We start from the raw sequence: 13,010 nt of genomic DNA, 5'->3' as shown, positions 1-13,010 counted from the left end.
TTTGTCTTGGCCATTAAAGCTCGAACAGCTTTCTTTTAATTTTTTGGTACTGAAAGGAGCATTTGCATGTTTTGACAGGTATCCAGAAATATCCATGAAGACATGTATCCCCCTTTCCAGATTTGTTCAGAACTCGAGCCCAAACCAAAGAAGGAGTGGATGAACATGTAGACACACTGGGATGTGACACTGGTCATGATTAAGAAGGAAGGCTGTTGCATTGCTATTTAGGGAGGATAAGCAATTTGAGGGAATTTACAGAAACTTAAAGATATTCTTCATCTAGCCCAAGTCTGCCTCTGACCAAGGAGCAAAAGCCTGGGTGATCCTGAAGTCCTCTCCCAGTTTGAGATGTATTTCAAGATATACTTGAGTTTTCCTTAGAAATTCTCCAGTATTCTTTTGCCATGTGCCTTAGTATTTTGTGGTCTGTTTCTTACGGATTTTTCCCTGTATGTTTAGGACTGACAATTGGACTAGCTCTGGTTTCTTATTTGATACAGGCTTGTATGACCATCTATGACATTCCTGACTTGCTGGGAGGAAGTGGGTGCTTAGGATCTGTGGTCTTCTCAGAATCATTTTTGACATCTCAGATCTTGGTTAAAGAAAAGGGTAAGTGTATGTCATCTTTGGAAAGCAAAACTTGAACTTGTTTATATGTATATATATATTTTTGGCAAAATAAACCATAAACTAAATCAAAAGACCAGCAATAAACTGGTGAAAAGATGAGAATACTTAAAATAAACAAAGGGTATATTTCCTAATTTATGAAGAGCTTTTATAAATTGATAAGAAAAAGACAAGCTACCCCGTGGTAAATGGGCAAAAAATATGAGCAGGCAGTTTACCAGAGTGGAAAACAAAAAAAAAATTTTAATATTTTAAAAATATATATATTTTAATGTTTATACATACACAGACACACATAATTGACCCCTGAACACAGGTTTAAACTACACAGGTCCACGTATACACAAATTTTTTTCAGTAAGTACATACTACAGAACTACATGTTCCATGGTTGGTTGAATCCGTGGATGTGGAACTGTGGATACAGAGGGCTGACTGTAAAGTTACACATGGATTTTCAACTGTGCAGAGGATCAGTACCCCTAGCCCTCACATTGTTCAAGGGTCCACTGTATGTATATGTGTATATATATATATGAATATGTACAGCCTTACTAGTAGTCAGGAAAAAAGCAATTTGAAATAATAATTAGCAAATTATGTTAGCAAAAATAATTTTTTTTTTACCCATTATGTTAGCAAAAAATTCTAGAGAATGATAATATCCAGTGCTAGTAGGATGAGCTTGATAATGTTTTGTTTGGTTTTTAATATGTACATCTGTACTACCTTGACAAAAATTAAAAGTGTAGATAAAATGGACTCTTTATTTAAATATGTATTTCTATTTGGTGTAAAAAGAACAAAGTTAATCACATGGGGAAGCCTTTCTCCATCCCCTCATTAGACTCCCTGTACCCAAATGAGGAAGTTTTCATTTTCTGAAGGCCTCAGACTCTGTATACTAATAAGAGGAGCCCTCACTCCTGAGAAGGGGAAGCAGTCTGGGGCCTGCAAGGTGGGCTCTGGTGGTGGGCAGTAACCGGCATATCTATGGTCTTCCTGCAGATGGCACTGTTACCACAGAAACCAGCTTCATAATCCTGACAGCTGCCATACCCAGATTCTGCTCCTGGCTGGTTAGTGTCATTCATCAGGTGAAAGTGGACATAAACGTGGAGAAACTGAGGAGAACGTTTAAGAAAGAGCCTCTTCATTGGGTCCTGGTGGGATGTCAGATCCTTACCTAGCCACTTTTCAGGAATAGAAGTTTTTATCTCTGCTCTTTTTCTTTATACAGACGAATCTAGTTTCTTTAACTTTCTTATAATCTTGGAAAAGTTCCAAAAGAAAGGAACTCAGTTATCTGGGTCCTGTTAAATTGTGAAAGGGAAAAATTAACACCCTCATTTTACAGATGAGGAGACTGAGGTTTAGAAATTGACCAACCTGTCCAAGGTCACAGGGAAAGTGAGAAGTGGATCATGTGCTCCCTTTTCTGGTCAGAATAGTTGCTGCTGAATTTTTACAACCACGTCTCTACATGTGGAATCGTCCCATCTTCATCTGTGGGACTTGATCTGAAACTCTGGTGCCTTGGGACACAGAAAATATGACAGCAGTGAGTCTAGTAATGGTCTGAGTACCTATTTCAGAATCTGTTTATATTCTCTTTCTACAATCCTGACATGAATAGAGGAGAGCAAGAGTCATCCTCTAATGTGAACATGTTTAAATGAGAACACATTCAAAATACTTTAAAATGTTCTCTTTCCTTCACCCCTAAAAATAGTTTTCTCCGAAGTGAAATGTAAGTGGAGACTAACATATCCTCTCCACATATCGTAGGCTCATTTAGCTGGACTTTAGGTCCCCATGAGAGAGCCCATCATGGCCTGGTGCTCTGAGCTTTGTGACCAGCAGCCAGCTCTGCCAGCCATCAGGGCCTGAGAACACTGGATTTGGTGGAGGGACTGCTCTCTTAGAAATATGTGAACACAAGGGAGACCTAGCAGAGTTTTGCCTTTGAAGTAGTAAACTGAAAATCTGCACTCCTTTTGGACACAGGTAGAAGATATAGAAGTAAAATTTTCTGAGAAAACCCAGCAATCGGTTATGGTAAGCAGCCTTCTTATTCTTAATGTTAACATCATATCAAAATGAAATGTAAACAGTTTATAAAACAACTTAAAATATTTCCTCTTACTGCTAATCTAAATGTTCTGTACCTTCTTGTCTCAATTCCTTTTTGTATTCTTCCCCTTCCCAGTAGAGCTCTAGAAATAACCATGTATGAGGTACAAACTAGAGGGATTCTTTCTGCCACTTAAACCTTTAGGTGTTTTTTCCAAATCTCCCAGTACTTTTAAAAGCAGATCTCAGGGACTTGCCTAGCTGTCCAGTGGTTAAGACTTCCCGCTTCCAGTGAAGGGGATGCGGGTTCAATCCCTGGTCGGGGAACTAAGATCCCACATGCCACGTGGTGTGGCATAAATAAATTACATACATGCAGATCTCAAATTGGCCTAGACATGTAGAGCTAAGAGGTCAAGGCTTTAGGCCAAGGAGAAGCTGCCTCTTTTATCAGAGGATATAAATCTACGGGAACATGAACAAGCATTGTAGACCATGGTGCCTAGACTCAGAGAGGACCTTAACATTCTTTTTCTCAGCACGAGTCACGAATACCAGTAACATGGCAAAGAGCCAAGCAGTGCCAAAGGCCATGAAAGAAGCTGGGTAAATCTGAGGCTGACTTAGCAGCCTCTGTAGATGGACTAACTTGGGCAGGACTTTTGATTCTCTGAATGTTTATGCTGTAAATCACCTGCTCTTTGTGTTTGTTTTTTAAAGGGAGATGAGTGTTTCCTGGGCACTTTTCTAACTAGAGGAGAAGGGGCGTATCTTTATTCTAGTAATCAACAGTCTTGGCCTGAGGAAGGTGAGCGGCTCTGACATTTCTGTTTTTGACTCTGTCTGGGTACCTCTTTCACAGGTTTCAACATGAGTGTTGTAATTAATAATACATCTGATATCTGAAAAAACTTGTTGGTGTAGAAGTGTTTTCTTACTTACTTACTTTCTTTCTTACTTACAAAAGCTTTCTCTTTTGATCTGTCCATTTTCCAGATGAGGAAACTTGTGCTAGAAAGGACTGGTGCCAGAACTGCACCTGGTCCTCTTGCTGCTGCCTGAGGATTGCTCTTAGAATGGGCTAGAGCAGCAACATGTCCAGAAATAGGTTCTGTTGGGCCAAAACAAAACCTGGGTTAGTTTTTTACTGCTGTGTAGCAAATTACCACAAATTCGGTAGCTTAAAACAACATGCATTTATTTTCTCACAGTTCTGTGGTCAGAAGTCCAGGAAGGCTTTGCTGGATTCATGTTTAGGGTTTCGTAAGACTGAAGTCAGGGCATTAACCAGGCTTATATCTGGAGGCTCTGGGAAAGAACCTGCTCCCAAGCTCATCCAGGTTGTTTGCAGAGTGCATTTCCTTCAGACTGTAGGACTGAGGGGCCTCTTTCATTGCTGGCTATCAACTGGGACCACTCTTAACTCCTCCTCCCAGGAGTCCTTGCCCTGTGACCCCCTCCATCTCAGCAACAAAGAACCTTAATTGTGTTGAATCTCTTTCACACTTTGAATCTCTCTGAACTCCTCCTCTACCAGGCAGAGAAAAGTCTGCTTATAAAGGGCTCATGTGATTAGAGGAGGCCCAATCAGATAATCTCCCTTTTGCCATATAATGTTACATGAATACAGGAGTAACCTAAGAGGATGAAGATCATGGGGGCTGTTTTAAATTTCTGCCTATCACAGTGTGCCCTCTGGGCCCCACGATTCTCACATGCAAGATATAATCACCCCTACCCACAAGCCTCATTCCATTATGGTAACAATTCAGTCTTAAATCTCACCAACTGAAAAATCCATAATCTCATCATCAAGATTATTTAAATCAGCTGTACGTGAGGCTCTGGAGCTAATTCATAAAGTACAGGTCCGGAACACAATTCCTTTCCATCTGTAGCCCTGTGAAATTAGAGGCAAGTTATCTGCCCCTGCCCTCACAACATACAATGTAGGACTGGCATAGGATAACAGTTATAGACATTCATATTAAAAAGGGGGGAAATTGAAAGGTAAAAAGGAGTCCCAACCCCAAGGCAGCTTTGAAATTCAGCTAGACAAACTCCAGTTCCTAGATTAGGTTTCAAGGCCTAGGAATAGTCCTCCATGGCCCTTAGTTCTGCCCCCTGGGCTCTTGGTTCTACCCTCTAAACTCTTAGTTTTGCCCTCTAGGCTCATGACTCTGCCCTCTGGTCTGTGGCTATACCTCTGTCGTCCTTCCTTTTCATGAAGGTGGCACTTTGTAGCTGACTAGTTTTATCAGCCTGCTTCTTGCCGCTAGAATTTTGGGGGTCCAACAGTCTCCTTTCATTTTTCTATTCTCTCTATCCCTTTCAGTCCAAGCTGGCAGTGTTTCTGCTGATGTAGAATTCTCAAGAACTGTGTTGGTCTTACATGGATTTCCTGGGGATTCATTCCATGCTCCTTTTTGGTTTCTTCAAAATAACATTTTCTTATGAGTCCTATTCTTTCCCTGTTAGATAAGCCTTTTTTGTGGAAGAGGAGTTATGACTTACTCCACAAATTCCTCATCCTTTACTAAGCAAATTCCCTCTCTAGATAATTTGTTCTTCTTGAAAATATTCTCTCCAGTGACAGGTTGCTCTCCATGTTCTCAGATCACTGGTTAAACTTGGCTCCTCCGTTGTCATAGAAGATAAAGCACAAGGAGTCCTGGTTTTCGATCCACAAAATGCCAGGTAGCATTTTTTATCATGCTGTGCCCCCTGCATTTCTGCCTCTCCAGATCCTGGTGCAAAAAACCAGGAAGTTAGGAACATTTGCCAAAGACAGGAGAGTGTGTGACAGTACCCCCAGCCTTGAGGCAAAGTTGCATAATGTTTTAAAATCAGCTTGTAGACACAACACAGAGGTGGTTGTGCTGTGTCATAGTTGAGCCAGTTATAATATTTAGCAAGGATATTTGCCAAAATTAGTTTGCACCTTCTTAGCAAAAGTCCTTGTTAGAAAAATAATCTTACACTGTATTGAGTTATCCAGCAAGATTCAGTGTATCCTGAGGTCTCTACACACGAATAAAGCCAGGAATTTCTGGGGCCTTGTTAGTCACACACTTGAGAGCTTAGATTTCACACTTTCTTAGTTCCTGAGGAAAATGTAGTTTGAATTTAGGAGATGGTTTTCTGAGGCAGGAAATTTCAGTAGAGCAGAGAATTTAAATAGGAGTATCCTCTGGCTGTGTATTTAGCATTTCGCCACTTCAGGGCTCAGGTCAATTTTATAGGGTTTGAAGTTTATACCACTTCAGGGCTCTCTTAAGGAAAAATAGTACATACAGAAGGGTTAAGTCTCTTCTCTGGGCCTTGAAAAGGGGCTTGAGCAGGTGAGGGGTCCTGAAGCTTAAATGTCATTTGGATCTAGGTAAATATGCCTGGAGTTGAGACTGAGATTTATCTGTTCCCATCCTCTGAAGGCATTTAAAGAGCTCATCAGCATGCATTATCTTGATTGATCTTCGTATCTTGAGCCCCATAGAAGGTGAAAAATGGGTCTGAGGTTATAGTACAAGTTAGTGGTGACATCTCGGGGGGTGGTCCAGGTCTTTTGATTTTTGGTCTAGGGATGGCCCAGTGAACTACTTACGGACAAAAAAAATAGTACCTGCTTTACCTTGAAATGTTTCCAGCTCTGGTATCTTTTCCCTTTCCCAGTTAGTGACTTCTGCTATCAAAAGACTTTTTGTTATGCAGCCTCCTTTTCATTCATTTCCTTTATGTGCCCTTCTCTTCCCTACCCTGCTGACCTTGATCAGGCAAGCTGCCCAGTACCTAATCCTCAGGAGCCTGCTTTAGAGTTTTACCACATATGCCTATATCTCTAAACAATGTCTTATTTTTGAATTTAATACAAATTAGGATCATACTCTATCGTGTTCTTCTGGGACTTGCTTTTTTCACTCAGTGTTCTGGTCCTAAGATTCATCCAGATTGTTGTGTGTAGCCGTAAGGCTCATTCATTTTCATGGTTCCATAGGATTGCTTTGTATGAAAATACGCTGTTTATCCTTTTGACTCTTGATGGACATTTGGGTTGTTTATAGTTTTTTGCTATTGCAGACAGTGCTCTCATGAGCATTCCTGTACTTGTCTCTTGGTGCACCTGGCACCAGGACAGTGCCTTACAACACATCTTTCTTATGGTATGTAAAGACATAATTGCCATCTATGGTCTCAATCCTCTGATTTTCCTGTTACATTTCTGGCTGATTGTACCAGCCAGCATTGAGATCTCTGGTACGTTGGTCTTCCCTGAATGTTTGCCACTTGTTGTTGTTGTTTAATATTTATTTTGTTGTTGTTGTTGTTGTACCAGGTCTTAATTGCGGCAGGCGGGCTCCTTATTTGCGGTTCTCGGGCTCCTTAGTTGAGGCTCACCGGCTCCTTAGTTGTAGCATATGAACTCTTAGTTGTGACATGCATGTGGGATCTAGTTCCCTGACCAGGGATCGAACCTGGGCCCCCTGCATTGGGAGCGCAGAGTCTTATCCACCACGTCACCAGAGAAGTCCCATGTTTGCCATTTGGATTGCTTTGGTTTTTGATATCCCTACGTATGGAATTTTCTGTGCTTTGCCCCCAGATAAAGTCAACCACTCCAGCAGGCCAGCCTCTCTCCTTCATAAGACTTCTGCACCACAGAGCTGGAGGGGAGGTAATGTGAATAGCCCCAAGCTAAAATACCATAGATTTCCACTGTTCTTACCAAGCTTCAGTAGAATTCCTTAAATGCTTCTCAGTTTTGTTGTATAACTTTGGTCCGTTTCCAGAGTCCTTAACTAGTTGTTTTTGACAGTCCAGTTTTATGGCTGCTTCCTGGGGAGAGAATTTTCCAGACTCCTCACAGCCATTTCAGAAGTCCCAACCCTGAGGCTTTTGAAAGATATTTTCACTTGGTAAAGAATTGTAGGTTGACCATTTCTTTCTGTGCTTTAAAGATGTTGCTCCACTCCACTGTCTTCTTACTAACATTATTTCTGAGCAGAAATCTACTGTCATTCTTATCTTTGTTCCTTTCTATATAAGGTGTCTTTTATTACCAGCTGCTTTTAAGATTTTCTTTCTTTTTATCACAGATTTTAAGCAGTCTGATCTTTATGTGACTGGTGTGGTTTTCTTCATGTTGCTTATGCTTGGGATTCATTTAGTTTCTTGCATTGATGGATTTAGAGTTTTCCTCAAATTTGGAAATTTTTTGGCCATTATTTCTTCAGTTTTTCCCCTCTCCTTCAAGGATTCCAATTACATACATTTGGCTGCCTAAAGTTGTCCCACAGCTCCCTGATGCTCTGTACAATTATTTTTAGTCTTTTTTCTCTTTATGTTTTATTTTGCATAGTTTCTACATATTCTGATTTACTAATCTTTTGTTCTGCATTGTTGTTATGAGTTTGTTAAATTAACATTTGTTGAACGGAACACAGGCTGCTGGATGGTGAGCCAGGTTCAACAAAAGACCACAAAAGAAATTGAAATGGCATGCCTTGAGGGGCTACACGGAGGTGTGGGGGGCAGGGGGCGGTGGTCAAGGCAAGGTGCAGGCTGGACCTGGGTACCTGCCTTTATTAGGGTCTGTGGGTTGGAGTGCTTTGGGATTCCTTAGCCTTTTGGCTAAGGCCAAACTGGTCAATTCAAACCAAAAAGAGTGGAATTTTGGTAAGCTCCATGGAGGTCTTATATAAGGGGCATACAAGGGGAAGGCACTAAGGAGGCAGGGGAGACTGTTGATGACAAGGGCTTCTGGGAAAGTCATATCAGGAACTTATATTTGCTTGTGACTCTGCAGGCTCTGTTGTCTAGGGCATGCGCTTGCATGAGGGGGCTAGTGTCAGTTTAAGGCCTGTGCAGGCCGCTTGGCCAAACAAGATGGATGCTGAGGTAGCAGTACCACGGAGTAGCTAAGCTCTCAACAGTTGTCATGTCATTAGTCTTATCCAGTGTTTTTTTCTTCTCAGAAGTTGTATTTTTCATCTCTAGAAGTTCAATTTAGACATTTTTTACATCTTTCATGTCTCAGGTTAACATGGTTCAGTCTTTCCTCTAGCCGCGAACATAGGGAATACAGTGATAATAACTGGTCTATTTCTCTTCTAATCTTATCATCTGGGCCTGTCTTTTAAGCTTTGTTAGGCAAGAAGCAGAGCAGCATTTAGTTTAGGACTAATTTTACCCCGGTAGTGAGGCAAAATCATTCTGAGAACACGACCTGCCATCCCTATGAAGTATGAGATTTTCCACTGTGGCTGGTGCGAATGGGCAGAATATCTGGTGCAAAGTATGAATTGATGTTCATTGTTTTACATGGGAATATCCATTTTTTCCAGCACCATTTGTTGAAAAGACTCTCCTTTCTACTTTGAATTGTCTTTGCACCTTTGTTGAATATCATTTGACCATATATCTACTATTTCCTACAAGCCTCAGTGAATGGTTGGCCCTCGGGCAGCACCTTCATTATCCCTGTAGCAATTTACAGATTCCAGAGTATTTTTTCCATCAGGCAGAGATTTTTTAGCAATGAGGAGCAGAGATGCTGGTACCATTGACACATAAAGTCTGAGAACTCTGGTGACCAAACTGAGTTTCACCTTCCTGTGATGGGAAGGCCCAGGCAGTGGTCATCTGCTTCATTCTGCACCCTCTCATGTGTTCCCTTGTGCTGATATGAAACTGTTGAGGGACACTTTAAAAGAGAAATTTCTCTGCAGCACTGAGCATGAATGAATTATATAGCATATACCTACAACATACATATTACCCACAGTTGCGTGTTACCTACAGCGTGGATGACTCTCAGGAACAGGATGCTGAAAGAAGTAAGCAAGTCACAAAAGAACACATGTATTAAGATTCCATTTGTATGAAAGTAAAAGAGACAAGACTAAATCATATATAGTTTATAGATACATTGAAGTATGGTAAAGCTACATAAAATTTGGGATGTTGGTTCCCTCTGGGTGGAAGAGAGAGGGCCTTTGAGGAAGGACATTGAGGGGGCTTCAAAGGCACTAGGAATACTTGATTTCTTAAGCTGAGTGGTGCATATACAGGCATCAGGGTTTGTTGTTGTTTAGGTTTTTCTCTTCTTTTTTTTTTTTTTTTTTCGGTATGCGGGCCTCTCACTGTTGTGGCCTCTCCCGTTGCGGAGCACAGGCTCCGGACGCGCAGGCACAGCGGCCATGGCTCACGGGCCTAGCCGCTCTGCGGCATGTGGGATCTTCCCGGACCAGGGCACAAAGCCGCGTCCCCTGCATTGGCAGACAGACTCTCAACCACTGTGCCACCAGGGAAGCCCAGGTTTTTTTCTTTAAATCGTATGTGTATACTTCACATACTGTCACACACACAGAAGGAAAATTATCCAGCCATTGCATCATAATATTTTCCCAGCAGTGATAATGTTCCCTCTTTACACAGGCTGGACCATTGGAGGATTTTTATTTTATTTATTTATTTTTTAATTAATTAATTTATTTATTTTTGGCTGTGTTGGGTCTTTGCTGCATGAGGGTTTTCTCTAGTTGTGGTGAGTGGGGGCTAGTCTTCGTTGTGGTGCACATGCTTCTCATTGCGGTGGCTTCTCTTGTTACGGAGCATGGGCTCTAGGCACGCGGGCTCAGTAGCTGTGGCTCAAGGGCTCTAAAGTGCAGGCTCAGTAGTTGTGGCGCACGGGCTTAGTTGCTCCGCAGCATGTGGGATCTTCCTGGACCAGAGCTCGAACCCGTGTCCCCTACATTGGCAGGCGAATTCTTAACCACTGCGCCACCAGGGAAGTCCAGGGGTTTTTATTTGTACAGCCAGTTGTCTGAAGGAGGAAAAGCCAAATTCTTCATTAACATTTGGTGTCTTATTTTGCCCTGAGGGCTCGTTCCTGTTAGATGTCCAGGGATGTAGAGGTCAGTCAAAGACAGCCCTGCTGTAGTCCCCTGCTACTTCTTGGGTACTGAGGGGGAACTTCCTCTTACCTTGGGTTTTCAGACTCACAGAATGGAGAAGGAATGAAAGAGCCCATTAAGCAAGGCACCAGGGATTGGTTAAGGAGCCAGGGAGATCTCATCAGGAATTGGCTCCCCCAGTCACTGAGAAGCCCTTGCAAAGGCATGTCCTATCAGATAACAGTTTGACAGTCACAAGTCCAGAACAGATACTGGAAGTGTTACTACTTCAAGTGGATTAGGATCTAAGAGACTGGGGCACTGGCATTGGACCACCCAGTGAGAGACTTCAGTTATCTCATGTGTGCCCTGAGAATAATAACAGAGTTACTATTCCCAGAGCAAAGGGTGGTTGCAACACAGAACAGTCTGCACCAGTACTAAAATCAGCTCTTGCCCTGGGCCAGGCCCCATAGTGAGTACTTTTCCAGCACTGCCTTGTGAATTTCTCTCTGCCTCTTTTCCATTTTGTTTTGAGGCTTTAGAATCTAGGGGGAGAAGAAGTGCTGGAGACGACCATCCTGATCCACTTCTTTTCCCATCTTCCCAGTGACTACTTGGAATGTACCAACTCTCAGATATGTGCTGTTTTCTGGAAGCTTTGGAGTGATTCTGAGGTTTGTCCAGGAGGCCTTTGAGTGATACTTGTTCCTGAGAAGCTTCATGTTAGAGGTATACAGGTGGACGGTGAGCCCAGGACATGGAAGGGTCCAGATACTAAGCAGTAGGTAGGGGAGCAGTTTCTACCTGATTACACCTGTTGACCCCCTTTCCTCTTTAACAGTAGGTAGAGTGATCTTGTGGCTGAAGTTTAAGAAGTTGTGGTGTTAGGAGCGTGTTAAGGGCTTTGGTTGGGCCCTGGAGGAGTTGATGGAAGGAGATGGCAGTGGTGGGACTGCCAGGCAGCACTGAGGGCTTGTTGAGGTTGAGCAAGCAGAGAAGGTGCCTCATCAGATTAGCCACAAATGGGCTGTGGGTAGAGCAGAAGTAAAGGAAAAAAGAGAATTGAAGTGGCTAGCATGGCACAGTGCCCTGGCATCAGACAAACCTGTGTTCTGTACTTGGCTCCACTATCAAGCAGTTCTATGACTTTTGGGAAGATCTCTCTAAGCTTGAATTTCCCATCAGTCCTCTAAAAATAACTCTAACTCTTACAGTTGTTGCAAAGATGGAAAACTGTAATGTATATGACATGGTTGGTGCTTAGTAAATACCAAATAAAATCTGTTCCCATCCTTTTCCCTGACAAAACAGAGATCAAAAGTTTGTCTTGGGGCTTCCCTGGTGGCGCAGTTGTTGAGAGCCCGCCTGCCGATGCAGGGGACGCGGATTCGTGCCCCGGTCCGGGAGGATCCCACATGCCGCGGAGCGGCTGGGCCTGTGAGCCATGGCCGCTGAGCCTGTGCGTCCGGAACCTGTACTCCGCAACGGGAGAGGCCGCAACAGTGAGAGGCCCGCGTACCACTAAAAAAAAAAAAAAAAAGTTTGTCTTGTCCCTGGGGATTGGCCCTGAATGTGGATGAGAGGAAAGTCAGAAATTTCTGAGCAATAAGGGAAAATGGGGGAACTGAAGGCTTCAAAGGCTCAGTGACATCACGGGATGAGGTTTGGGGAGTGAGATAGTTAAAAGTATGATGGCATTTTGTAGTCAGAGAGTAGGTTCTGGAGCTGAAGATTTCAGAAGTTAAGACATTCTGGGTGCTGCTTTACTGGTATGGAACTGGCATTGAGGAGCAGCGAGGCCAGAGCATGGCATGGCCCACCCCCTGATCTCTCAGAGGGAATGGAAGTGTCGGCTTTGGAAGAGAAGACTGTGAACACATTCAGAAGCTGTTTGAAGTGTTGTAGCATAATTAGGAGGGCAGTAGATGTGAGCAGTGAAGGAAAGGAGGGGCATGAGTCTCTGAGGGAATGAAAATATTGTGCCATTTTGGGAGGGAATGGTCTGGGAACAGCAGTGATGAACCTTGGCATGGGTGCAGGATGAGGCTGGGGCATGAGGAGCCTCCACTCAAGAGGGCCATAGGGCAAGACTGTGTGTAGGTGAGGCTAGGTTTTACTTGTTAGAGGGTAGGAGACTTACAGGACTTGAACCATTGAGTGCCTTGAACTGGGCTGGCTGGTAAGGTTGGCATTAGTTCCCGCTGACTGGTTGTCTTGTTCTTTTTTTGAGATTCAGGCTTCAAACCGTCCTCTAGTACCTAAAAACTGCCTCCACCTCCCCCACTTCTCCCCACCCCCCATTAACATGCACACACACAAGCACACATACTCTCTAGGCCCCTCTCTGCCTCCTGAAACCCCACCTTTTCAGGAAACCTTCAAAACTTGGCCTTTGCTCTTCTTGTCATT

The 13,010-nt window shown here is 43.0% G+C and overlaps 1 protein-coding gene across 7 annotated transcripts in view; it reads left to right on the top strand.

The window, feature by feature from the left end:
* Positions 1–13,010, top strand: part of DNAAF9 (dynein axonemal assembly factor 9) — a 153,897-nt gene that overhangs the window by 89,755 nt on the left and 51,132 nt on the right. For 2 of the 7 annotated variants that reach the window (XM_033415830.2, XM_033415829.2), the window contains exons 17-21: positions 504–615; positions 1,645–1,715; positions 2,644–2,694; positions 3,430–3,517; positions 7,307–7,378. In XM_033415830.2, coding sequence (XP_033271721.1) covers positions 504–615; positions 1,645–1,715; positions 2,644–2,694; positions 3,430–3,517; positions 7,307–7,378 — 394 coding nt within the window. The remainder of the gene's footprint in view (positions 1–503; positions 616–1,644; positions 1,716–2,643; positions 2,695–3,429; positions 3,518–7,306; positions 7,379–13,010) is intronic. The other 5 variants (XM_049698758.1, XM_033415832.2, XM_004285304.3 and 2 more) reach the window with 4 other exon arrangements.

This window comes from Orcinus orca, chromosome 16 (genome assembly GCF_937001465.1).
Source record: "Orcinus orca chromosome 16, mOrcOrc1.1, whole genome shotgun sequence".
Taxonomy (NCBI): Eukaryota; Metazoa; Chordata; class Mammalia; order Artiodactyla; family Delphinidae; genus Orcinus; species Orcinus orca.
Note: the sequence above shows the minus strand (reverse complement) of the source record. Positions and strands in the feature narration are given on the sequence as shown.